At 34.0% G+C, this 24,351-nt stretch overlaps 3 protein-coding genes and 1 long non-coding RNA gene across 5 annotated transcripts; 2 read left to right on the forward strand and 2 right to left on the reverse strand.

The window, feature by feature from the left end:
• Positions 1 to 2,577: 2,577 nt before the first annotated feature.
• LOC125271453 lies at positions 2,578 to 3,571 on the reverse strand. The gene is made up of 2 exons (XM_048195512.1): positions 2,872 to 3,571; positions 2,578 to 2,711 (listed from the first exon to the last, which is right to left on the reverse strand). The coding sequence occupies exons 1-2, from the start codon at positions 3,569 to 3,571 to the stop codon at positions 2,668 to 2,670; spliced, it is 744 nt and encodes a 247-aa protein (XP_048051469.1). The 3' UTR covers positions 2,578 to 2,667.
• LOC125271454 lies at positions 2,687 to 3,239 on the forward strand. The gene is made up of 3 exons (XR_007185625.1): positions 2,687 to 2,822; positions 2,899 to 2,977; positions 3,103 to 3,239. It is a non-coding gene; the product is annotated as an uncharacterized LOC125271454 (long non-coding RNA).
• A 1,821-nt stretch (positions 3,572 to 5,392) lies between the features above and the next one.
• On the reverse strand, positions 5,393 to 13,221 carry LOC125272493 (protein MGARP-like). 2 transcript variants are annotated; one of them, XM_048197339.1, is made up of 5 exons: positions 13,045 to 13,217; positions 10,267 to 10,370; positions 10,082 to 10,154; positions 9,603 to 9,611; positions 5,393 to 7,188 (listed from the first exon to the last, which is right to left on the reverse strand). In XM_048197339.1, exons 1-5 carry the CDS (start codon positions 13,118 to 13,120, stop codon positions 6,869 to 6,871), a joined length of 582 nt encoding a protein of 193 aa, XP_048053296.1. In that variant the 5' UTR covers positions 13,121 to 13,217; the 3' UTR covers positions 5,393 to 6,868. The 2 variants fall into 2 exon arrangements, with proteins under 2 accessions (XP_048053296.1, XP_048053297.1); XM_048197340.1 differs by lacking the exon at positions 9,603 to 9,611 and having other exon boundaries at positions 13,045 to 13,221.
• A 707-nt stretch (positions 13,222 to 13,928) lies between these two features.
• Positions 13,929 to 24,204, forward strand: LOC125272494 (histone PARylation factor 1). Its single transcript, XM_048197341.1, has 8 exons — positions 13,929 to 14,088; positions 15,518 to 15,689; positions 16,101 to 16,287; positions 18,178 to 18,276; positions 18,534 to 18,684; positions 19,431 to 19,518; positions 19,710 to 19,882; positions 23,273 to 24,204. The coding sequence occupies exons 1-8, from the start codon at positions 14,011 to 14,013 to the stop codon at positions 23,405 to 23,407; spliced, it is 1,083 nt and encodes a 360-aa protein (XP_048053298.1). The 5' UTR covers positions 13,929 to 14,010; the 3' UTR covers positions 23,408 to 24,204.
• The last annotated feature ends 147 nt before the right edge of the window (positions 24,205 to 24,351 follow it).

A 24,351-nucleotide genomic window follows, 5' to 3' on the forward strand; every position in this document is an offset into this window, starting at 1 on the left:
ATACATATATATTACATTAGTTCTTTTTTTTCATAATGTCTTGATGTCTGTTTTATATTATATAGGCATATGTTTATTTCATTTTTTTATTAATTAGAACATTATTTTAATTTTTATTGTTATTTGTTATTGTTCTTTTTCTTGTCATTATCTTTTTGGTGTATATGCTTTGGAGATATTGTATATAAACACAACCATGCCAAGAAAGTATTTTATTAGAGTTAAAGCAATAAATAAATAAATAAAGTATTTTATTAGAGTTAAGAAATAAATGGAAAAGTAGACATTCCTGCTACAATTTGGTTAAAAAAAAAAGTTTAATTTTATTATTTTAATAAAATGGGGTCCACTCTGTCGAGCTTTTAAAACCTAAGTGTTGAGTCCTTTGTTAGTTTGTTCCATAACAAAACAAACCAAAATCAAAACTATATAAAAAATGTATATTTAAAGCTGCAACTGGGAATTTAAAAAGGCACAGACTGGCATATTGTAAAGCAAAATACTTAAAACAAAATCATCCCAATTTTTCCTAGATTGTCAGAAACTGGTAAAATGCAGGTGTTACTAGGAGAGGTTGCAGGGAAAATGAATAGCTATACATTAATAGTCATGGTTATTATAGGACAAAACTGAATTTTGTTGGGCTCACTGTGGGTCTGGGACAATATGTAGTCCGTTTAAAGCAACATGTAGATGAACTTGGTCTTATTTGAGTTAATTTAGAGAACCCAATTGTTAACTTCATTCATATATCGCTTGCATATGTTTTCTTGTACAACTAGAAAGACCTACTACATATATGTAGCGCCCTCTGCTGTTTGACTTCTGATATAACTTATTACTGACAAAACTAAAATGTGACTGGTTCTTCATATAATTCCTATGAAGACGATGTCAAATTCAAATTCTTTTATGTAAGAAAAGGTAATTTATATCATTAGTAATAGGCGTAGCTATAGGCTACAGAACAGACGCATGATATTTCAAGTTCTGAGACCAGGAAATTCATAAAATGAAATGAGTACTGAAAAACTATTTTACAGTTGATTTTTATTTCAGTCAGTCAAAGTAATAGGCATATACTTTTTTGAAAAATGACATGAAGAGGTCTATTGTAATCCTAATATCTGAAATAATAGCCTATATGGTAGTTCCTATCAGCAATGTTTCGACAGTGTAATGATTGTCTGATCATTACATGAATGTCTGTATTTGCTTTCGATCACTGGCTCTCAAAATAGTGAACTAGCCTATGTGGTTTTCACCACTGTAGTATACAGTGAATGAGTGAAAGAGTGATTGGTAGGTATAGGCCTATTCATTTATTTCAAAGAGGCAAGTCTGTTTATTTAAAAAAATGCATATAGCTATATATATATATATATATATATATATATATATATATATATATATATATATATATATATATATATATATATATGCTAATAATTATACAAGAATTAGACAAATCTTCTTTAAATCATGTAGTACAATGAAGTATACACTGTATCATAGCTGTCAATGTTTGAAAAGTCTTAATCAGTTGCCAAAACCACTGATTCAAGGACAAAAAAGGGGATGAACAACACAAGCTTATGAGAACCTCTGGCGGTGAACTAGATGAACTACGGGTGTGGATGTGACAAATACAGCACTGATTCTGAAAAAGAAAAAAAAAAACAGAGAAAACATGACTTCAGACTATGATCAAGCAAAACATAATCTGTATGGCTATATTGTATTTGTGTGTGTGTGTGTGTGTGTGTGTGTGTGTGTGTGTGTGTGTGTGTGTGTGTGTGTGTGTGTGTGTGTGTGTGTGTGTGTGTGTGTTTATAAGTGTGATTATAAGGGTAAGATGGAGGAACAGTGTGTATTTACTTTATATTTTTATTTAAAGTGTCATTAATATACAGTACAGTCCAAAAGTTTGGAAGCACTAAGATTTTTAATGTTTTTAAAAGAAGTTTCGTCTGCTCACCAAGGCTACATTTATTTAATTAAAAATACAGTAAAAAACAGTAATATTGTGAAATATTATTACAATTTAAAATAACTGTTTTCTATTTGAATATATTTCACAAAGTAATTTTGAGCAGCAGATCAGCATATAAGAATGATTTCTGAAGGATCATGTTACACTGAAGACTGGAGTAACGATGCTGAAAATTCAGCTTTGCATCACAGGAATAAATTAATTAACTGTCTCAATTCTGAGGGTCCAATTTTATCTTTTGTTTTTGAAACAATATTTTTTACTCCACAAACCTAAAAACATTAGTGTGTCCACAAATCCCTCATAAACTTTCAATATTCACATATACAATGTCACAGATCACTATTTTCCAGAGACACAAAATTAGATAACTTCAAAACTGTTTTGACTGACTAAATCTCACAAAGATCGATATTTAGATGAAATAGCAAAATTAAGAAGAGCATAGCCATTTACAAAATGTGTTGTGATGAGATTTCGAGCCATAGAAAAATAATCTGGAAGGGTCATCTTACCCCATCTTAACTTACACTTTCCAGGTGCAAACGACAACAAGTAAATGGTGATTAAAGTTGTTTCATGATTACAGCACTGCATGTTAACTTCACTGTATGTATTATGTTACAGATTGGGTTTCACTCGCTTTCTGTGTCTCAGGTTCTGGAACATTCACTTCAGGCTTGTGCCATGGTCATCGTAACATTTCCACTTTCAACAGCTGTGGAAAAAGAAGTAAACATGATGACTGAATGTTCAAAACAGATGTCCAATTATAAAGACATATGGCCTATGTGGAATTTTGGATTTCTACATCAGATTACTTGTTTGGGTAACAACCTGGTCTAAAGAGATTCATTAAGGTAATATAATTTTATTACCTTCTTCTGACACCTTTTCTGGTTTAGCTTCCTCCACAGCATCCAGCATCATTTCCACGACAACTTCTTCTGCAGCCTCTGTTGTGCCCTGTAGTGCTTCCTCCAGGTCTGTTGGTGGCGCTGTGAGATCTGCATGTTCTGTTTCTGTAGCAGCTGGCTCATGACTTAATGCTATATCTTCCTCTATTCCCTGACCTATTGCCTTGACTGCTTGTGATGTCACCTCTGCAGGTCCAGAGGTATCATCTTCTGACAACATCACCACAGGGCTCATTGACTCTTCCAATTCCAAAATACTCTCCATCTCCGGAACAGAGGCCTCCTCTGATGAAGCAGGGCTTTCAACATAAACTTCGGCCACAACAGGGCTGTCTGCCTCAGACTTGACATGGTCATCTGCCACTTCAACAGTGGTTTCTTCTACTGCATGAAGTGCTGAAGACAATTCCTCCAGTTCTTCACCTACAATTTTCAGATCGGACCTACCGATCATGGCCTCCTCTACCTCAGCTTCCTCAGGCACTTCTACTGAGACCTCTGCTTTAACATCAACAACCTTCAGCCCATTGAGGATCTCCACAGAATTGTTCTCCTCATCCAACTTCACTGCGGCCACCAGGCGCTGATCACCAACTGAAGCAGCTGCAATCTCCGCTGTAGATCCAGCCAGGATTTTCACAGTGCTCAGTAGATCAGACATTATAACTGCAACAAGATCAGTTTATTTCAGAAATATATGTAAAAGTGCAATAAGTATATGGACTTTTTTGATCATTTTCTACTATTTAATATTTATAAATATTATTTTATTCTATTCTTCTACATAATTCTAAAGATTTGTATATTTTTTATATATACACACTATATACTTTATACTTTATTTGTATGTATATATATATATGAACTAAATAACTAGCTATATATATATATATATATATATATATATATATATATATATATATATATAGCTAGTTATTTAGTTCATATTCAAGCACTAAATTAATTATAACTAAATAAGCTAAAACTAAATCTAAAGCTTAATAAAAACTACTAATAAAATAAAAATGTAGAACAAAATTGCAAAAAAAAAAATTAAATTGCAAAACTGTAAAATGAACAGAAAATATAAAAATAAAATCTAATTCAAGTATTTAAAAAAAAATCTATAATAGCATAGGGTCTCAATGATTCAAAAATAGCACTGATTTACATTTATGCGTTCAACAAACACTTTTATCCAGAGCGACTTACAAAAAAGAACATAAGCAATTTGTCACGGAGTCAAGAATATTTAGGGCATGTTTAAACGACAATGATGTACTAAAACTGGAAACGTGCATCTTTATGCGTTTTTGACATACAGATGACAAAGATCAAATGATCCCCGTTCACATGGTTCAATGATTAAACACGCTGTATTCTGCTGCCAAGCCAGTAGTTGGCGATGTCACTTTGTAAAGAAACATCATGCGCGCCTGTAGATTGAACACATATGGGTATGACGTCACCGTTTTCACAAATTTAAGTTTTTGTAGTTTACACGCAGACAATAACGGTATTGTTTTCAAAAACTTGCACCTTGGGTATGTTTACACGACGATGTACTAAAAATGGAAAAGTTTTTCCTTTGCTTTTTCTGCATACAGACGACAATGTTGTCAAAATGACCCCGTTCACACAGCGAAAACGACAAAAAATGCTAAATTCTGCTGCCAGGCCGGTAGTTGGCGATGTCACTTTGTAAAGAAACACTACACGCCTATAGATCGAACACGTAATACGCATGTGCATGACGTCACCGTTTTCACAAATTCATGTTTTTGTAGTTTACACGCAGACAATAATAGTATCGTTTTCAAAAACTTGCAGAACTTTGCAAAAACGTTTCCTTTCCTTTTTCCGCATACAGGCGGCAACGTTGTTAAAACGATCCCCCTTCACACAGATCTGCAAAAACGACTATATGTAGTTTGACCCAGAGCAGCAGGGGGCAGCTGTGTCCCTTTTGCTGAGAAGCACAGGATAGGACATGGCATGGAAAGATTTGAAGGTGGTTCCATTAGGAAATCTCCTTGCTTAAGACACCATAAGTGGCATAAATCTCTAAGATTAGGGATTAAATAATCAACACACATAAAAGAGATTTACCCAGATTAACTGTAAGAGATGCCTAAAGCATCTTTGAATAAAGTCATTAATGAAGCCAGTTTGAAAACATTTGTGTCAAGTATGCAAACTGCAGTGAACAATTGGGATGCATTTGCCAACATAAGCAAGTGGGGTTTAATCTGCATGTATTTAAACATTTAAAGCAAATGATCTAAGCAAGGCTGACTGAAAACACGATTCTACAAAAGTACACAATATACAGAAATACAAACTATAATGTCAATATACTTGCAGCACAGAAAAAAAAAAGATGTTTTGTTCATTATTTTTCATTTAATTTACAGTTCATGATGTAAGGGATAAAAAAAAAAAAATGCAATTAAAATGGCACTGAATTCAGACTCCAAATCTATTATTTTTAAACACTTTATTTAGGGGATACAAATATTTTGTCAGTTTTAAAAACTAGAATCAACATAAATTCGGAGTTGGTCGAGCCTTAATTCCAAAAACAGCATTGAGAATAAGAGCAAATGTCTCCAGTGTCAAGTATTATGATGTGTAGGTGATACTAGCACAATGTTTCCTTATGATATTTCACATTTTAACCCTCTGGTGCTCTTCGGTCATTATTGACCAAAAAAAACCACATACATTTGGTACTGTGTCCAGACAAAATCTTACTGAAAGCTAATTTTTTGAGATATCAACCTCAAATTTGTGGCTTTATGGCTTTGATTTTCCTTGTAGTTTTAGAATAAAACATGGTTTTGAAAATATATATTTCACATAAAAATTAAAAAGTTTTTTGTGCATGATCTTTGGGCGTGATCTGCTTGGTTACAAACATTCTTCCAAATATCTTCCTTCAAAATGAAAAATCTTTCATTTTCAGGTCTATTCTCAAAAAGTGAATAAATGGATTATAACTACTGCATAAATCTAATTTAGTACAATAAAATCCCCTTAAAAATACAAAATATAAAAAAAAAAAAAAAAAAAAATATTGAACTAAAATATAGTACATTCATTTCATTAAAAAAAAAAAAAAAAAAAAAAAAAAGGCATTTTTGACCACCACACAAGGAGGACCAGAGGGTTAAGAGATATTCACAGAGATGATTAACTGTCTCCATCCCAAAATCTGAAAGAGGTCCACATTCACAGGTGGAAAAACATTTATACAACATAAAAAAGATCTCCCTTGAAGAATTGCTAATAAGACCATGGTGGTTTGGAATGCATGTATAGAAAGACTCCAAAATAGGTCAGACATGTTCAAAAATTGCCACGCCCCACATTAAGTCTGGAATGGTATGTGTGTGTTTATATTTTAATTCAAATTCAATTCAAAACTACCAACTGGAAATTTAAAAGTACCACTGGAATTTAAAAAGCATTTTCAATTAAGTTCTGAATGACGCACAACCCTGGCACGTGTCCATAAAATGTTTGCCTGTTGTTGTTGTTGTCAAAAAAAACAACATTGTCAATATGAGTTATTTAAGACTAATGTCTCCCTGCACACACATGAGTGAGGGTATGTCATGAGGAGGAGAGGTTAAAAAAATACATTATAGATATTCAAGTTTCAAAACACAGACTGGAATAATAAAAAGGCCAATTGCAATTTAAGTGCATTGCCATGTTTATGTTTTTTTCTTAAATCTTCAAGACTTGTTCTTGGACATCCTCAACCTCTCCTCCTCACTGTCATTGTGGGATTACCACCCTGTGGAGTTCACAAGTTGAAAAAGGACACTTCTTTCAGAGGACACAGACAGTCAGTTAAAAGGAGCACAACAGCAGGAGTCTCTACAACTTAATGGAGCGTTCCAAGGTGGGTTGGGAAGATTCACAAAGGGTTTACATCTAGACTGCTCAGTATTCAGGCTGCTTCCTCAACAGAAGATGCCTCACCGGTTGTCTCGGCAATAGGAGCAGCAGCCTCAGCAGCAACATCCTCAACAACAGGTGTAGTAGGTTCCTCAGCATCAGCTGCTACTGCCTGTACAATGGTAGTTTCTGCCTCAACCTCCATTGCTGCATCCACATGTTCTGGGGTCTCTTCAGCCTCCACATCAACCACCTCTATGACAGGTTCTGCTGCTGTGACCTCAACAATAGTGGTGTTTTCAGCTATCGCGGTTTCCACAATCGCAGCCGCTTCTGTTACCGGGGCAACGTTGGCCACTGCTCCTATATGGACTTTAAGAAAAGGCAAAATGATCCAAAGAAAATGCAAGATCAGGTGTGATTAAAAATATAAAGCAGGCTTAGGAAAAGTGTTCTTATATTAAATTAGAGATTATGAGAACAGGATAGATAGCAGAAATCATTCATTCAGATTAGCAGCAGGCTCAACTGACTTCGAGTCTAAGCTCTTAGAGTTAGCATTAGAAACTTTATTACGAGTTTAAAGTGAACCATACTTGCCCAATAGCTCAGAATAGGTCAGATTTGTTTATCAAGAACCTGCATGGATTATTGATTGGCTCAAGATAATGCAGACCAATCACCAAGAAAAAATTAAAAGGTGCCCTAGAACTTTTTAAAAAAAGATGTAATATAAGTCTAAGGTGTCCCCTGAATGTGTCTGAAGTTTCAGCTCAAAATACCCCATAGATTTTTTTAATTCATTTTTTTAAACTGCCTATTTTGGGGCATCATTATAAATGAGCCGATTCAGGACTACTGGCCCTTTAATTCTCGTGCTCCACGCCCACGGAGCTCGCGCTTGCCTTGAACAGTGCATAAACAAAGTTTACACAGCTAATATAACCCTCAAATGGATCTTTACAAAGTGTTCGTCATGCATGCGGCGGATTATGTGAGTATTGTATACTGTTATATTGTTTACATTTGATTCTGAATGAATTTGAGGCTGTGCTCCGTGGCTAACGGCTAATGCTACACTGTTGGAGAGATTTATAAAGAATGAAGTTGTGTTTATGAATTATACAGAATGCAAGTGTTTAAAAATGAAAATAACAACGGCTCTTGTCTCCGTGAATACAGTAATAAACGATGGTAACTTTAACCACATTTAAGAGTGTACATTAGCAACATGCTAACGAAACATTTAGAAAGACAGTTTACAAATATCACTAAAAATATCATGCTATCATGGATCATGTCAGTTATTTTTGCTACTGTTCTTGCTTGCTTACATAGTCTGATGATTCAGCTGTGCAGATCCAGACGTTACTGGCTGCCCTTGTCTAATGCCTTTCATAATGTTGGGAACATGGGCTGGCATATGCAAATATTGGGGCGTACACCCCGACTGTTACGTAACAGTTGGTGTTATGTTGAGATTCGCCTGTTCTTTGGAGGTCTTTTAAACAAATGAGATTTATATAAGAAGGAGGAAACAATGGAGTTTGAGACTCACTGTATGTCATTTCCATGTACTGAACTCTTGTTATTTGACTATGCCAAGATAAATTCAATTTTTCATTCGAGGGCACCTTTAAAAGAATGGTTCACACAAAAATAAAAAACAAGGAAGAAAGTATGAAGATGGTGGTAGTCACTTTTTCTAGGCAAATGCAATGAATGGGAAATAGAGCTATCAAGTTCCAAGTAGGACACAGAAGTACCATAAAGGAATGAAAAAAGTAGCATACAGCTAATGCGCTCTATTCCAAGTGTTTCTGAAGACATACAAAGTGACAAAATATATTTTTTAAATGTATCTGTGTGCTCCATGGAAGTAAGATGAGCTATATTCATACAAGTATATAAAATTATATGGCCTTGGAATAACATTTTGGGTGAACTATTCCTTTAATAAACAGTTATTATAAGCAATATCATGAAGCCATATACAGTATGATACATGTTGAACATACATTACTGTTCGAAAGCTTGGGGTCAGTAAGATTTTTAATTTCTGAAAGAATAAACTTACTGATGAGTACATTTCTGAAAAAAAAAACAAAAAAAACAAAACAAAAAAACATTATTATATATTAAACATAGTAATATTGTGAAATATTATTACAATTTAAAATGACTGTTCTCTATTTATTATGTAATTTATTACATAATTTATGTAAACATTATTATTATTATTATTATTATTATTATTATTATAGATTTTGAAAGCTGTTGGGCTGCTTAATATTTTTTGTTGAAACCATGATACTATTTTTTTTTTTACAAGACTCTTTGATGAATAGAAAGTTCAAAAGAATTTGAAATAGAAATGATTTTTAACATTATTATTTGTTACATATCTCTAGTGTCACTTTTGATCAATTTATTGCATCTTAACTGAATAAAAGTATTAATTTCTTTCAAAATTTAAAAAAAAAAAAAAAAAAAATCGTACTGACCCAAACGTTTTGAACTGTAGTATAAGCTAATTAAAAGTAAAAGTCACTCTGATAATATGAAAGTGATGTCATCAATCACGCTTGCTTTGAAGTGCCAAAACTTCACAAATTTTGCAACTTTTGGAAAAGTGCTTGTATTATGAGATGTGTGATATATGTTGCTGCATGCAAAATAAGTGAAAGAAGATTTTGTAGAATTTATAGAAAAGTTGTTATTGACTACTGAGTGCATTTTTAAACACAGACACATGCTGTGAAGACAGAGGCTAAATTTATACTCACCCTCCTCACCTGATGGGAGAATAAAAAGTAAAGTGGTTAACAGCACGCAAACAAGAGAAGTAAACAAGTGAAAGCTGCTCTAAATGTAGCTAGCTTAGTGGCTGCTGAGTAACTGCAGAAAGAGGATCAGGCCTGAGGAACTGCAGTAACGTACACATACCAGAACAGGCCTGACTCACAGCACCCATCAATTCAATGAATCAGGAATAAAAGAACTCTGAATGGGAATCTAATCCCAGCTGTCTGTGTAAATTATTCCGCTTTACTGATGTTAAAAGATTAACTGCGGTCATTAACAGGCAAACTGAAAACAGGTATTCACAGACAAAAAATAAATCACTATAGTTAAAATAAAATAAAATAAATAGTAAAAACAAAATAAAATTAAATTTTTTGGTCTGGCCTCGAGTTGAGCGATTCTTTCATCATATCTTGAAAAATAAAATAAAATAAATAGTAAAAACTAAATAAAATCTTACTTTTTGGTCTGGCCTCGAGTTGAGCGATTCTTTCATTATATCTTGCACTGTCAGAGTTTATTGTCTTATAAGCCTGTAGGAGGAAAAGGGGGCAAAACAGAGTTTAGATGAAGATAAATGGATGCTATTGTCATTAACACTTCCAAAGTTTTCTAAAACAGGATGAAGGAAGTAAAAATACATACATAAACGAGAGCAGCAGTAAGCGAGCTTCCACCAATCACCAAGTAAGCTATATTTGTACCGGACGCAGGTAGCCCAAAGGACATCTGTCGTGTAGGGAAAACAGCTATTGAAAGATAAAGGGAGACATGTATCAGTACATGCAAACTTATGAAGTATTTTTTGTGTAAAATAATTAGCTAGCTAAGTTTTTCCTTCACCACCCATCAATACAATTGTAAAATATGAAAATCCACAATGTTTTATTATTAACCCTATAGAAAGCCTACTGTATTATATTTCTAAGGCCTCTGAATTACCAAAACTTTGCTTTGTTTTTCTGAAAAAAAGAGTGAGTATCAAACCATTTCAATATTTATTATGTAAAACTGATATAAATCATTCAAAAATTAGTACTGTCCCTCAGTTGTGATGTTATTTCAATCATTTGTGGATCAATAAAGTGCAACAGTCGTGTTCTGGAACTCATTTTCTCCATAGGGAAACTGATTTTGAATGATAACTTTAAAGACAGAGCTACTGTGTGCTATGAAGCTGTTAATCCATGTTATTTGTCTCAGTCCACATTATTGCAGCTTATTTTTTAAAACAATTGTGTTTAAAATCACCGTAATCCAGACGTTGAGACCAAGACTGATTTTACTTCAGTATTGTGACGTATTTTCCGAGTCAAACAGAATACTGAATGAGAAAAATTGTGATTGTGGTTTGTTTTTTTCCTGCTGGGAATTGATTGGATCTAGAAAAGTTGGCATTCCATTCAGCTTGCTGTCATCTCGCAGCAGACTGACAGTTGGAGCGAATGTTCTACCGAAGTCGTCAAACTGACGTCAGAGAAGGAAGGCCATTTTGAGATTTTGATTAAAGATTACAAAGACAATTTTTTGATGAATTGTTCACCACAAGACTCGTGATGTGCACTAATAAAATAAATTAGGTCAATTTTGGTTTCATGCCGACTTTAATGGTGCAATTCCTGGTGAAAAACTACATTACCCATGATGCTGTACAGAAAATTACACCAATCAGAGTCAAAAGAAGCAACACACACCAAAATAGTTTTTTAGCTCCGCCTACTTGCATGAAGCAAATGATGTCAATCTCTCTATGCTCTCAATATAAAATCAACATTTGTAAAAGAGTAGTTTTATATTTCTTCATCGTCTTTAATTTGATTATGCTGTTTGCAAAGCTTCATGGGATTGTAGTCAAGTACACAGTCTTCTACCTGCTTTTTTTTTTTTTTTTGTCCGATTTTCAAAAACATTTTTGCTACAAATCAAAGTTTGTAAATTGTGATTCGCCCTGTAGCTGATTGTCTTGGCTCATGGCGTAGAACTCTTTAACAAAGACTTCCTTAAAATCCCTATGGGAAAAATTAATGGAAAAATATACTTCCGGAACCAGCGCTGCTGAAAAAGGAGGCGGGCACTATTGCACCCTATTAAGTACTAATCAAGTTAACTGGATGAGTTTAATGAGTGGAAATTTTAAGTAGCATGCACAGTTACAGGGGACCAGACAAACCCGATACAGCAAGTCTGCGTTTCAGGCTTTTGTGTCTGTGCATATATTTAGGCAAACACACATCCTCTGTGTAGCTGCAGTGAAGCAGCAGAAAGGAACACAATGTCCAACTGTGAAACTGCCCCTCCCACCCTCTCTCTAGAGCATTTCATCCCGCAGGAGCACATGTTCTGGACATGCTGGGTCTGTGCAAAAATACAGTGTCACAAAATCCAGATCCAAACTCCAGACTTTAAATAGTTATATCCACTAGAACAAAGCATTAATTTCAAGAACGACTGCAATAACAAGATGACTGTCTGCACCAAGGTGGCCTGTGCCTCATTTATACATTTAATCTCATTTACGGCTGTGTCAACGGACTGTTAAGGTGAAGGTAAACCAGCAGGTGTCCTAAACAATGTGTGCAGAATCATGATCTCTGATAGCTGCACACATGAATACTGCCAGCAAACATGTTGATGTGCAGAGCCCCAGGCAAATTCATGTTGGAAGAGAGCCTGCATAGGGCCCTCTTCAAATATTTGGGTAGTTTTAGGAAATGCCTGAGCAGATTTTGTGAATACATCAGTTCAATCATGCACAGAATGCTGAGTCAGCAGAAAAACTGATTAGCCCTCAAAGTTAAAATGGACTGAAGATCTTCATATTTTAAAACAATAAAGAAGGGGCAAAAAACAGCAGGCAAACAGTTCAAAGTGAGGGAATCCTTTGACAGGAAATTAACTTTAAACAGATCAAACCCAGCTATTTCCCACAGATGCACTGGAGCAGGGAAGGGTTTATATGTCGCATTTATCTGTTATGGAAAATTCTGCATTAAAAACAAACTCAAAAACAAAAAAATGAAACAAAACAAAATTAAACATTACTGCCAACAAAAAAAAAGTCTTGAACTCACTGTATAAAAAAAATAAATAAATAAATAAAAAAAAAACAGCTGCACAAATAATCTATTCGTTCACACTTTCTAACCAACCATTATGTAAATATGTGTAATAGCCCAAATATGAATAATACTAATTTTGATATACTTTATGAAATCCCTATAAACAGACTTAAAGTTATAATCAGCATATCTCACTTGTTACATAACATGAACATCAGAACTCAATGTTCTGGATTGGGGTAAAAGTCGTAAACTACTGACACACACATATTTCACAGTTTATGCATATTTTGTAACATCACTCTCTCTTTTAGACTGTGAAGTGTAGACTGGTGAATTGTTTGATTGAATGATGTTTTCTTACCATTGCTGGATAAAGGAGAGAGTGTTTTGCGTGCCAGAGGTGCAAGTCTTTGCCAAGCCGCTCTGCAGAACATCATTATTCCTGCTGTGAACCTGGAATCTTACTGAAAACTTCCACTAACAGACTTACTCTCCACACGCCTCTCTCGCGCACAAACTGGTCCTTTTAAACTCCCACTGTCACCTCCTTCTGTGTCACGTCATGCATCATGTGCACGTGGTCCGGAGAATGCAAAACGTCTCCGGTTATTCTGGATAATAATAATAATAATAATAATAATAATAATAATAATAATAATAATAAATGAGTTAACTACTTATTCTATTACAGTATATAATTGTAACTGAAAAATAAAATAAATATAATTGTATAGGCCTACTTAAATTCTTTGTTGACATTGTAAATTATTATTGTTATTTGTATGTTCATATACTTATGATTATGTGTGAATATAATATGAATAATCTAAATTTAAATTCTAGTCTAAATATTAAGCAAGAAATATTTATCAAACTTGAATATAAACCCAAAAACGCTATTCTAAAAAGCTCACAAGTTATGTACATGTCATGACTAAACAGCCGTAATTCATAGTAGCCATGTTATTTTAAAATTTTGTCTTGAAACTCCATTTTCAGTTTCACGTCTGACCTGGCTGTCATTAGTCATATATTTTATCTATTTATATTTATATATAAGTGCTATTCAAATAAACAAGCATATTAGCGTTTTGTTGCAAATGAATCAAATACACTGCTCATATTGTATGAAAATACAATCGCTTGTATGAAAAATTCTAAACAAAAACATACATTTTCGTTTGTGCATGTTCAGAAAAAAAACAACAAAAAAGCATACATGTACCATAGACATGTACTGATAACAACAAATCAAGAGTCACTACTTTTATTTTGAAATCTCCACCGGATGTTCAGAACTTCAGAACTACTGGTGCTGTAGCGCTTTATGTGGAGAGAGACTGCAGGAAAAAAAACAGCAGGCATGGCGGGGCGCGGGAAAAGAAAACCCAGGTCTTCGCCGCAGGTACTTTGTATAATCTTTATAATTTTACAAGTAGTTAGAGTATAGTGTTCCGGTATCCTTTAACGATGAGTATTTATTGAGAGGTTATGTGCTGCTCGTTTGTGAAAGATTGTGACTCCTATACCTTGAGCATCCACTTACTCCTCAGTTGTTATTTTTTTGTACGTTCAATCAGTATAGTATAGTCAGTGCTAATGAATATTATGTAAGTAATCAATATGTGAATCTGTTTGTGTCTTCAGTGTTCTTTAGCTGCAGTCTGTTACAATGACCCAAAATATTGTGTTAGCAATAGTATCAGAACATCTTATTAGTTGCCAAACAATTTATGTATGCAGCAACTTACATTAGTTTGTAACAGTTTATAGATTTTTCTTTAATCGTAATGACCACTATAAATATGAATCTGCACCTTGCACATATATTTTCTTAGCTCAACTATTCTGTACTGTACTGAGTGTTTCTTCATTATTACAATTATTTAGTTTCAGTGTTGTGGGTGAAAAAACAAATCCACCTAGTGGTTTCCTATTCCTTTAAAGAGTTAATTTGTCTTTCATAAATTATAACAGAGCAATTTTATCTAGCATTGATTATTATTATGAAGAGGAGATGCATTATTTGAATGCATTTCCTGCTGAAATAAAATAATAAAAAGCTTGTTTCTAGTCTAGTGTCTTATACGGAAGAGGATTAGGGCCAAGCAATAAAAAAATAAAACCATCTCGAGATTATTGTTAAATTTCAAGAAAAAGGTCGAGATAAAATGTTGAGAATAAACTCATTAAATTACGAGAAAAACTCGTTAAATTTCAAGAAAAAAGTCGAGATAAAATGTTGGGAATAAAGTCATTCAATTACGACAAAAAAGTCGTTAAATTACGAGAACAAATTTGGTAAATTATGAGAAAAATGTCGTTAAATTTCGAGAAAAAAGTCGATAAAATGTTGAGAATAAAGTAATTAAATTAACGAATTTATTCTCGTAATTTAACAAATTTGTTCTCGTAATTTAACGACTTTTTTATCGTAATTTAATGACTTTATTCTCAACATTTTATCTCGACTTTTTTCTCGAAGTTTAACGAGTTTGTTCTCGTAATTTAACGACTTTTTTCTCGTAATTTAATGACTTTATTCTCATAATTTAACGAGTTTATTCTCAACATTTTATCTTGACCTTTTTCTCGTAATTTAACGAGTTTATTCTCAACATTTTATTTCGACTTTTTTCTCTAAATTTAACAACTTTAATCTCGAGATGGTTTTATTTTTGTTATTATTGCTTGGCCCTAATCCTCTTCCGTAGTCTTAAACCAGCTAGACGTGCTCAAATGTTAGAAAAGTTTTTTTTATTATTATTTTATTGCTGAAATTATTATTTAATATTTTATTGAATATGTAACATATTCAATTTTGCCTGTTCCAGACAGAAACACCAAACGGGGAGGTGAAAAAAGCAAAAGAAGGGCAAAGGGATGAGAAGACTGTTGCAGGAGAAATGAAAGAAGAAGTAGAAAGATTGTACAAGCTACGCATGCCTGATGATTTTTTCCAGTTTTGGGAATTTTGCAAGAGTCTTCGTGCTGACTGTCCACAAGGTATCTGTGTTATATTGATGGTTCTATATCCGTACCAGCACTATTCATGCATGTTTTTGCACTAAAAAGATTCCAAAAGGGTTTTTTGTAGCAATGCAATAAAGGAAACATTTTTGCTTTCCCAAAGAACCTTTCAATGAACAGTTCTTTAAAATATCCATTTTTTTCTTAGTGTGAAGAATATTTTAAAACTCTAAAGAATCTTTTTACATTATAAAGAACCTTTTTTACAGTAGAAAAGTTCTATGGAATTTAAAGGTTCCATCAATGCTAAAGAACCTTTATTCTTAAGAGTATAAGCATCTTCAAATTTATTATAAATATATTAAAATGAATATTAATTACAGTTATGTGTTTTACATGTTTTGTTGCACTGTTTAATCGTTGCATGTGTTTTTGTGTGCTTTACAGATGCCCTAAAGGAAACACTTGGGCTTCGGCTTGTTGGCCCGTTTGATATCCTGTCCAAAAAACATAAGAGCTCGTCGTCCTCTCAGCCCAACTTTCACCTTCATTGGCGTCATTTCTATGATCCCCCAGAGTTCCAGACAATCATACTGGGCAATGTAGACACCCAGCACCACATGGGCTACTTTAGGTGACTATTTACCTCCTATAGTCCATTACTGAATACAAGTTTTGTGATAAAAATTGTAGTTAGTAACATAATCTATTACATTACACATTTCAGGTAATATAATCAGACTACTTTTTGGATACTTTTAGATTATTTTTGACTTAACTTGTTTAGAACATTGATTTAAATAGTATAATCATATTGATAAATACAAAGAGAAAGAAAAAAAAATTCATTTTTGAATTAAACATTACATTATATCAGGGTTTCCCAAACTGGGGTTTGGAAAAGAAACTTCAGGGGGTTCATAAATTTGTGAAAATCTAATAATGAAATAAATAATTAAAAAACATGAACATTTCTTTTCATTTAAAATGAAAAAAAAAAAAAAAACATTAAAGGCACAATATGTAAGATTTTTATATTAAAATATCCAAAAACCACTTGCACAGTGTTATATATTTAATTCAGCTGTGTACTTACATTATCTTAAATGTTTCCAAGAATTTGTAAATTCAGAGAAATTCACAATTTTAATAGCGCCCGTCCCTTCCTTGTCACTTGTCGCCTGTCAATGACGTAATATCTATGTTATTCCTGGTTTCCGCTTGTACTGCATAGTAACCATGGCAACACACGGACAGCTGCTTAACATCTAGCGGCACGCTGTTGTTGTTTCGTTCAAACACTATGGACCATGGCAAGCAAACATTGGGACAAAAGGAGAAATAAAACGAGGATCAATATCGGCGTGGCGTTTCCGAGATGGCGAGAGCTTTGCGACAAACTTTGACTTGACAGAGACTCCGCTCTTGCACGTTATTAGACAAGGTAAGCAAATGTAGGCTACTTAAGACTAATCAATTTTATATAGCTCAACACAATGAAATGTTAGAATATCATCAGTATGATATTCTAATGTTGATCTAGCTTACTGTTAGTCTCATACAGCCAACAAACTAATACATAGAATAACATTACAACTTTCAACACACTCAAATGCAGTTTAGTATGATAGTGTAACGTTAGACAAAGTGAAACAGTGCTGCGTTACTTCACAACTTTAATTTGTCAAATAAACTGACCTGCATTAGTAGTTTTTCAGCACTTGCGAGTAGTTCGGTAGAATGAAATGTCCTCATTCCTTTATATCCACTGGGACTCGCGTGTGGCACTGATATCTGTCTTCTCGACCACTCCCTGCTTTATACCACAGTCATATTAAAAACATGAATGCGTTCACTCATCCAAAAACATTGTTTCCCTATAAACGTTATTAGATCTATCGGCATGACGACAAGTTCCATGATTCCACGCTCATTTACTGCGTCGTCAATCTACGCCTTTGTTATTGTTTTGAAGAGTTTAGCGATCCCTAGCGGCGAAAAAAAACCATACTGTGCCTTTTAACATTTTTTTTTAAATATTTTATTTTATGCTGTACAGCCTCTCAATTTTCCATGTAGTTATAGTCACCTGACTAGTGGTGGGTCTGTGTGTACAATTCCATAGAGAAAGGAAACTTGAGAAAGGAAAATTTAAAAGATAAAAGAAGAATTAGGGATATAATTTACTGACATTTTGTGAATAAGAAGTCATCGTGTAGTCAATAAACTGTTCTGATAAAGAATTTTAACATGTAATATAATCTAATTACAAGTATTTATTTTTTTCTTAGAATCTGATTACGTAATCCTGATTACTTATCTGTTACTACCCAGTCTGTGAATGACATGTATTTTTGTAATTGGGTATAAAAAATAGTTGCAAGGGTGATTGCAAAAGCAAATTTTGGCACCTCAGACTGCAACACAACAAATTCATGGTTCTTTAACTTTAAAACATAATGGTTGTTTCTATAATAATGAGGTGTTTGTGTGGTTCTGTAACTGTACTTGTCTCCTTGTTCAGAGATTTGCCTGATGCTTTACCTGTGTTCATTGGGGAGAATGAAGCCAAGAAGGGCTGTACCATCACACAGATGGGGGACAACATCTTTGGAGCAGTTCTGTAAGTGTCTTCAGTAGATAAAGTATAAAATGAAAATAGATGCTTTCACCATTTTAGGTTTAAGTTTCAAGTTTTCTTTCTTTTTTTTTTACATTCATTTTTAATAACTTTGTTGCCTTACAAACTTGCCTTACTGACAAATAAATTGATTAGAATAAAATTAAAATGGGAAAATAATTATTTATTTTAAATGGGGGATAGCATAATTTTTTTCATATTTCTCTTTGCACAATCTCTCTCTTGGCACACCAACCTAGGCTGTTTTTGCAGAAGAAAAGAAAGGAGAGGGGACAACAGAAGAACGAAGCTGCTTTGGACAGGTTAGAAAAAGATTTGAAGCGAGAGGCAGAGAGGTTGGATTTGCCTCTAGAGCAGAAAACTAAAGCAATGAAACAAAGAGAGAGAAAGGTATGTTTTATAATGTGAATTAAAATGATTTTAAAATGACAGAACCACATCATATTCTTTATAAAACTTGTGTGGAGATAACGGGCATGTTTTGAAATTTAAAGGGAGACTTTGCCCAAAAATGAAAATTTTGTCATCAATTACTCACTCTCATGTCGTTTGAAACCCACAAGATCTTCAAAAGCCAAATTAAGATATTTTAATTGAATCTGAGAGATGTTTGCCCCTTCATTGAAAGTCTATTCACCCACAAATCTGATGGTTCAAAATGTTCATAAAGAGATTGTAAAAGAAATCTATACGAATCGAGCGGTTTAATTCAAGTCTTCTGAAGAGACACATCAAGCAGTCAAGCTTGAGCTTTCATTTACAAAGTTCATTTGCTCTATTTACGTTCACTGATCATTGTTTAAATATGAATAAAAGCTTAAATTAAATCTGTTCATCATATAAAGCGATTGTCACTCTTCAGAAGATTTGGATTAAACTACTCGATTCATATGGATTTAATTTACCATCTTTTTATGAATGTTTTGAAGAGTCAGAGTTTTGGGTAAATAGACTTTCAGTGGAGGGACAGAAACCTCTCGGATTTCATAAAAAAAAAAAATATCTTCATTTGTGTTTCAAATATGAGCAAGTCTTGTTTGGAACGACATGAGGGTGAGTAATTTATGGCTGAATTTTCATTTTTAGGAGTATTAAAGGTAATAACATAAATTTCCAATCCTTTTATTTTTCTGCAGGTGGTCACAAAGACATTTCATGGAGCAGGAATTGTGGTTCCAGTGGATAAAAATGATGTTGGATATAGAGAATTGCCAGAAACCGATGGTAAACCTGAAAATCTCATTCAACCATTTTAACGTTGTTGCATTTTAGTGTTGACTAACAATGGCAAGAGTTGAAATAATTCTGCAGTTGCACTGCATTATGCAACATCAATATTAAAATTTGTAATGGGAGACAAAACAATAAGAAGTCTTCAGTTTTCAGTTTCCCTACTTTTATTTGTTTACCTGTAGCAAGTCTGAAGAAAATTTGCAAAGCGATTGCAGAGGCCAAAGATGATGAGGAGAGGATGAAAGCTTTCGCGCCCATTCAGGAAATGATCACCTTCGTTCAGTTTGCCAATGATGAATGTGACTACGGCATGGGCTATGAGCTTGGGATAGACCTGTTCTGTTATGGCTCACATGTAAGATAAACGCACACATGCAACCAATATTCAGTCAAAAGTTCAACGCTAAATACGTGCACTGCACACATTTATATTTATACTCATTTATATTGAAGTATTTTCTGTGTTTTTTCCAGTTGTCTTTGCTTTACATTGCATTAGTTCTACCACAGGTTCATCTATTCAAAATAGTAAATATTAATGCAAATGAATAATCAAAAATAAAAACAAAAATATGTAGCAAAAGTATTTTTAAGTTAAATAAAATTGCTTTAAGTAATAAAATAATACAATAAAATAAAATAGTAATAATATAAAGCACAAAGAAACAAATCACAAGCAATAGAAGATTTTTTTGATAAGTGGATATTATACTTCCGGTTATACTACCATACTACCATACTATTATACTTTAAGACTGGATTTACATAGCAAGATATAATGTTCCCTGTCTGCTTACATTCACTGAATATATAACTGACTGTTTACATTAAAGGGGTCATGAATTGAAAAATAAAATTTTACTTGATCTTTTCACATATATGAGGCCACTGTACTATAAAAATATCCTGTACGTTTCAGAACTCAAAACTTCCTCGTTAGTCCAAAAACAGCTTTTATTGAAACCAAGGTCCCAAAATGACTCATTTTGGATTTTGTCTCAGTATGATGTAATAGTGCGACAAAAGACCGCCTCTACAGAAGAAGATCAACGCCTACTTCTACATCATCAGTAGGGCATTAGGGCTGGGACAATAAATTAATACATTGAGAATCAAGAAATGATTCTGAGATTTTGCGAATGCACTTCATGTCGAAGTGAATACGTAACAGTCACTGTCACTATTGCTTTGTCTTTTACAGATCATTTGATGTGTACTTTACTGAAAATGAACTATGAATACAAGAATGACAGTGTGACAAACAATGGTACATTCATTCATAATTCGTTTACACAAAAAAACCCTAAATTATCCTGTTTAATGTAGTAACTCCAAGTACATCAACTTTATTTGCCACAACCAAGAAAAGCATATGTAATGCACATAAATGTTTCACAGTTGGCAAATGTCAACTATTTAATGATAAACACCTTTCTGTACACTAATGTAATGTAATAAAACACAATACTACCTTACAAATACATAAGGAATAAAAATAAATAAAGATGATTGATTACCATGTTGTCACAGACTGGAGTATTCTTGGTATTTGAGGTGTAGATTTGTTGTCTTCTGATTCAGGATCAGACTCTGATCTCTAACTGAATTTCTTGACTCTCAAAATGGAGTGTTTGAAAGGGAGGGTGAAAAACAGGATAGAAAATAGCCTTCTAAATCTTGCTAACATTATAGATGGACCTCAAAGAAGGCAATAGATTTTTTTTATTTTGTTTTTTTAAATGCAGTTCATGACCCCTTTAATAAATGTATTTATTTAAATTTCAGTATGTACAGTGCATTAAAAGTTTAGTTCATCCAAAAATACAAACCTGTAAGAATTTCGTTCATTTTCAAAACACAAATGAAGATATTTTTAATGAAATCTTAGATTTCTGTCCCTCCATTGACAGCTACGCAACTACCACTTTGACGCTTCAAAAAGTTCATTAAGAGATCGTCAAAATAATCCATATGAATTAAGTGATCTTAATCCAAATTTTCCAAAGAGAAATTATCACTTTTAAAGTCCCTGTAAAGTCAATTCTGAGAATTATTTCTAAACACTTTATAAATGTTACAAATGTATTGCTGAAACACATTACAAAGTCTGTGAATTGTGTAATGCTTAATTGTGAAGTTAGAGCGTTAAACAGTTTTTCACTGGATTTTTTGGGCGGAGTTATAACGGGGGTCTGATGACGCACATCGTCCCCCGAGCATAGCCCCGCCCCTAACACTATATAACTGTCGATGACGCACCGAGCGTGGCGCCGCCTCTAACTGTACAGCGGTTCACTCGCTCAATCTCGAGTGTCAATTACAGTTACACACCCCTTTGCACATTTAGCTAGTAATGCCTTCGTCACGCAAATGCATGTTACATGGTTGTTATAATATACAATATTATCGGTCTCCTTATTTAAATTTCCTAAAACGATGATATGAAGGATTCTAAAGTGATCGTTCTACACCGGATAATTTTACAAACTTTCATCAGACAGCTGGGATTCACAGATAATCCGCTGTTTTTGGTGAATGTGACTGAACAGACCTCGGCCCCCCCTCCAGCCTCGGCCTTCTTACCGTCCCGACGATAACCGATGATATATGGGGCCGGACAGAGTCTCTCCCGTCCCGGCCTTCATCCTCCCGTCTCGCGGCACCGTCATTTGTCGACTCAACAACAGTCCGGCAGTACGTGCCCACCAATGAGTGTAAGTTGCCGAGTTTGCTTATGTTATAATTAGTAGGTAGTCCACAGTAACTACTAAAAAGTGCAACCCTCTAACGTGATTCTTTTGTTTATATGCATCAGTATGTTTGACTCATTAGACAAGTAAGTTGAGACGGCAGCTCTCGCGAGTGGGTGTGGTTTCAGCTCCGACAGCGGACACGCCCCCAGCGTTTGAGCGCAGAGAGCACTGCCTATTTTTTCGAGATTTTGATAACTTATTTCATTTACTTGCAGATTTTTTTTAATCATTCAAATTTGGCTGGGTGGTTAATAACACATTTTTCTGTGGTGTGACAAACTCAGAACACATACTTTTTAAAATGACTTTACAGGGACTTTAATTTCATTTACAGATTTAATTTAAGCTTTTATTCACATATAAAAATTCATCAAAGCATACATCACTTATGGTAAATGGAAGCTCAAGCATGCTTGCTTGACGTGCGAGAACCAATGAGGTTCATCCTTGTGTGTTATGCAGCATGTTTAAGCTTCTGCAAGAACCAGTAAGGTTTGTTCTCGCACATCAAGCCAGTTGAGCTTCTGTTTATGTTTGCTGATCAATGTTTATATGTGAATAAAAAAAAAAAAAAAACTAAATTCAATATGTTCATCATATAGAACAATCGTGTCTCTTCATATGAATTGGTTTTACAATCTCTTTATGAACTTTTTGAAGTGTCAAAGGGGTAGTTGCATGGACTGTCAATGGAGGGACAGAAATCTCTCAGATTTCATCAAAAATATCTTAATTTGTGTTCCGGAGAAGAACTAACCTTTAAACCTAGCAGGAAAATGCAGCGTTTGTGTCCAGAGAATTTTTTTTAATGCCTGCATAGCTGTTTACATTTAATAGGTTTCTGCTTTCCATCCAAGGCCGTCTTCCAGGTGGTGTGTCCTTGCAATTTGCAGACACAGTAATAGCCATTTCTGACAGGTTTCTTATGATATAGAGTTCTCCTGGACAACTGACCAATTGCCTTTTGTTTCTTTTTTTTTTTTTTTCGGTAGTATTTCAATAAAGTGGTACGTCAGCTACTGCCAATGGCGTACAATCTGCTGAATAGAGGTCTGTTTGGAGAGATACTGGAGGCGCACCTCGCCAGTCGTTCCCAGGACAACCTTGACCAGCTCGCTGCTGTCTGACGTATATTGAGAGGATAAGCTATTCATAATGACTTCCTGTAAATGGTGTCGGGGTGGGGTCAGAGACAGATTACACTGCACTAAATTACGCTGTTAGGTACTGCTGCTTCATTGAAAATGCTACAAAGCCCATGAAAGGTTAGTTTCTTAAACCTGAAGTACTCTTACTTTTATAAAAGATGTATTGGATCATTAAATATAAGCATTTCACTTTGCATACATGTAATTGGTTTAACTTAATTCGAATGAATTGGCACATATGTGTTTTTTTTAAGTAACTCAGTGTTCACTTAAGTTTAGCCTTAAACTAATAGTGAAATCAAATTGAGTTTTCCTCTCCAGGTTCTACATCATGAGAATCAACATTTTGTGATTAACACTGTGCCTTTCCAAAACCTGATTCTCTTTCATTCACAACCATAGAGAAATGAGTTACAGCAGATGAGAGTTCAGTATGTTACATATATTATTTACGATTACGCTTTCTGCATTGCCATTAACATATTTTGCATAACCCAGTTGCTTGAAATCAAAAGGTCCTTCAGTTTACCAGTTTATCTGTGCAGTGAGTCTTGAGTTTGAAGTTTATGTTTGTGAAAGCAGAATGTACAATACATAGAATAAGCAGCTGATTCTTGGTTTTGATTGTTAAAATGGTACTTTAAGTAATCTGTACTGAGAAAATGAGTTTTTTTTAGTGTAAAGTTATTACTGTCTCTGTTCACCATTGTTATAATTCCGTTATTGTCGCCCAGTACTGTTCCAAAGTAGATGTTTAATAAAGTGTATATTTTTTATGTTCTATCTTTTTTATTGCCTGTGCTGTGTGAAAATGAAACTGAATCTGTAATATATTCAATTGCTATAATTGTGCTTGCACTGCAAATCTAAAATTGTGTTGTTAGTATACTGTGGAGTTCAGTGTCCTCAAAGATATTTGGTCG

This window comes from Megalobrama amblycephala, linkage group LG7 (assembly GCF_018812025.1).
Source record: "Megalobrama amblycephala isolate DHTTF-2021 linkage group LG7, ASM1881202v1, whole genome shotgun sequence".
NCBI classification, from domain to species: Eukaryota; Metazoa; Chordata; class Actinopteri; order Cypriniformes; family Xenocyprididae; genus Megalobrama; species Megalobrama amblycephala.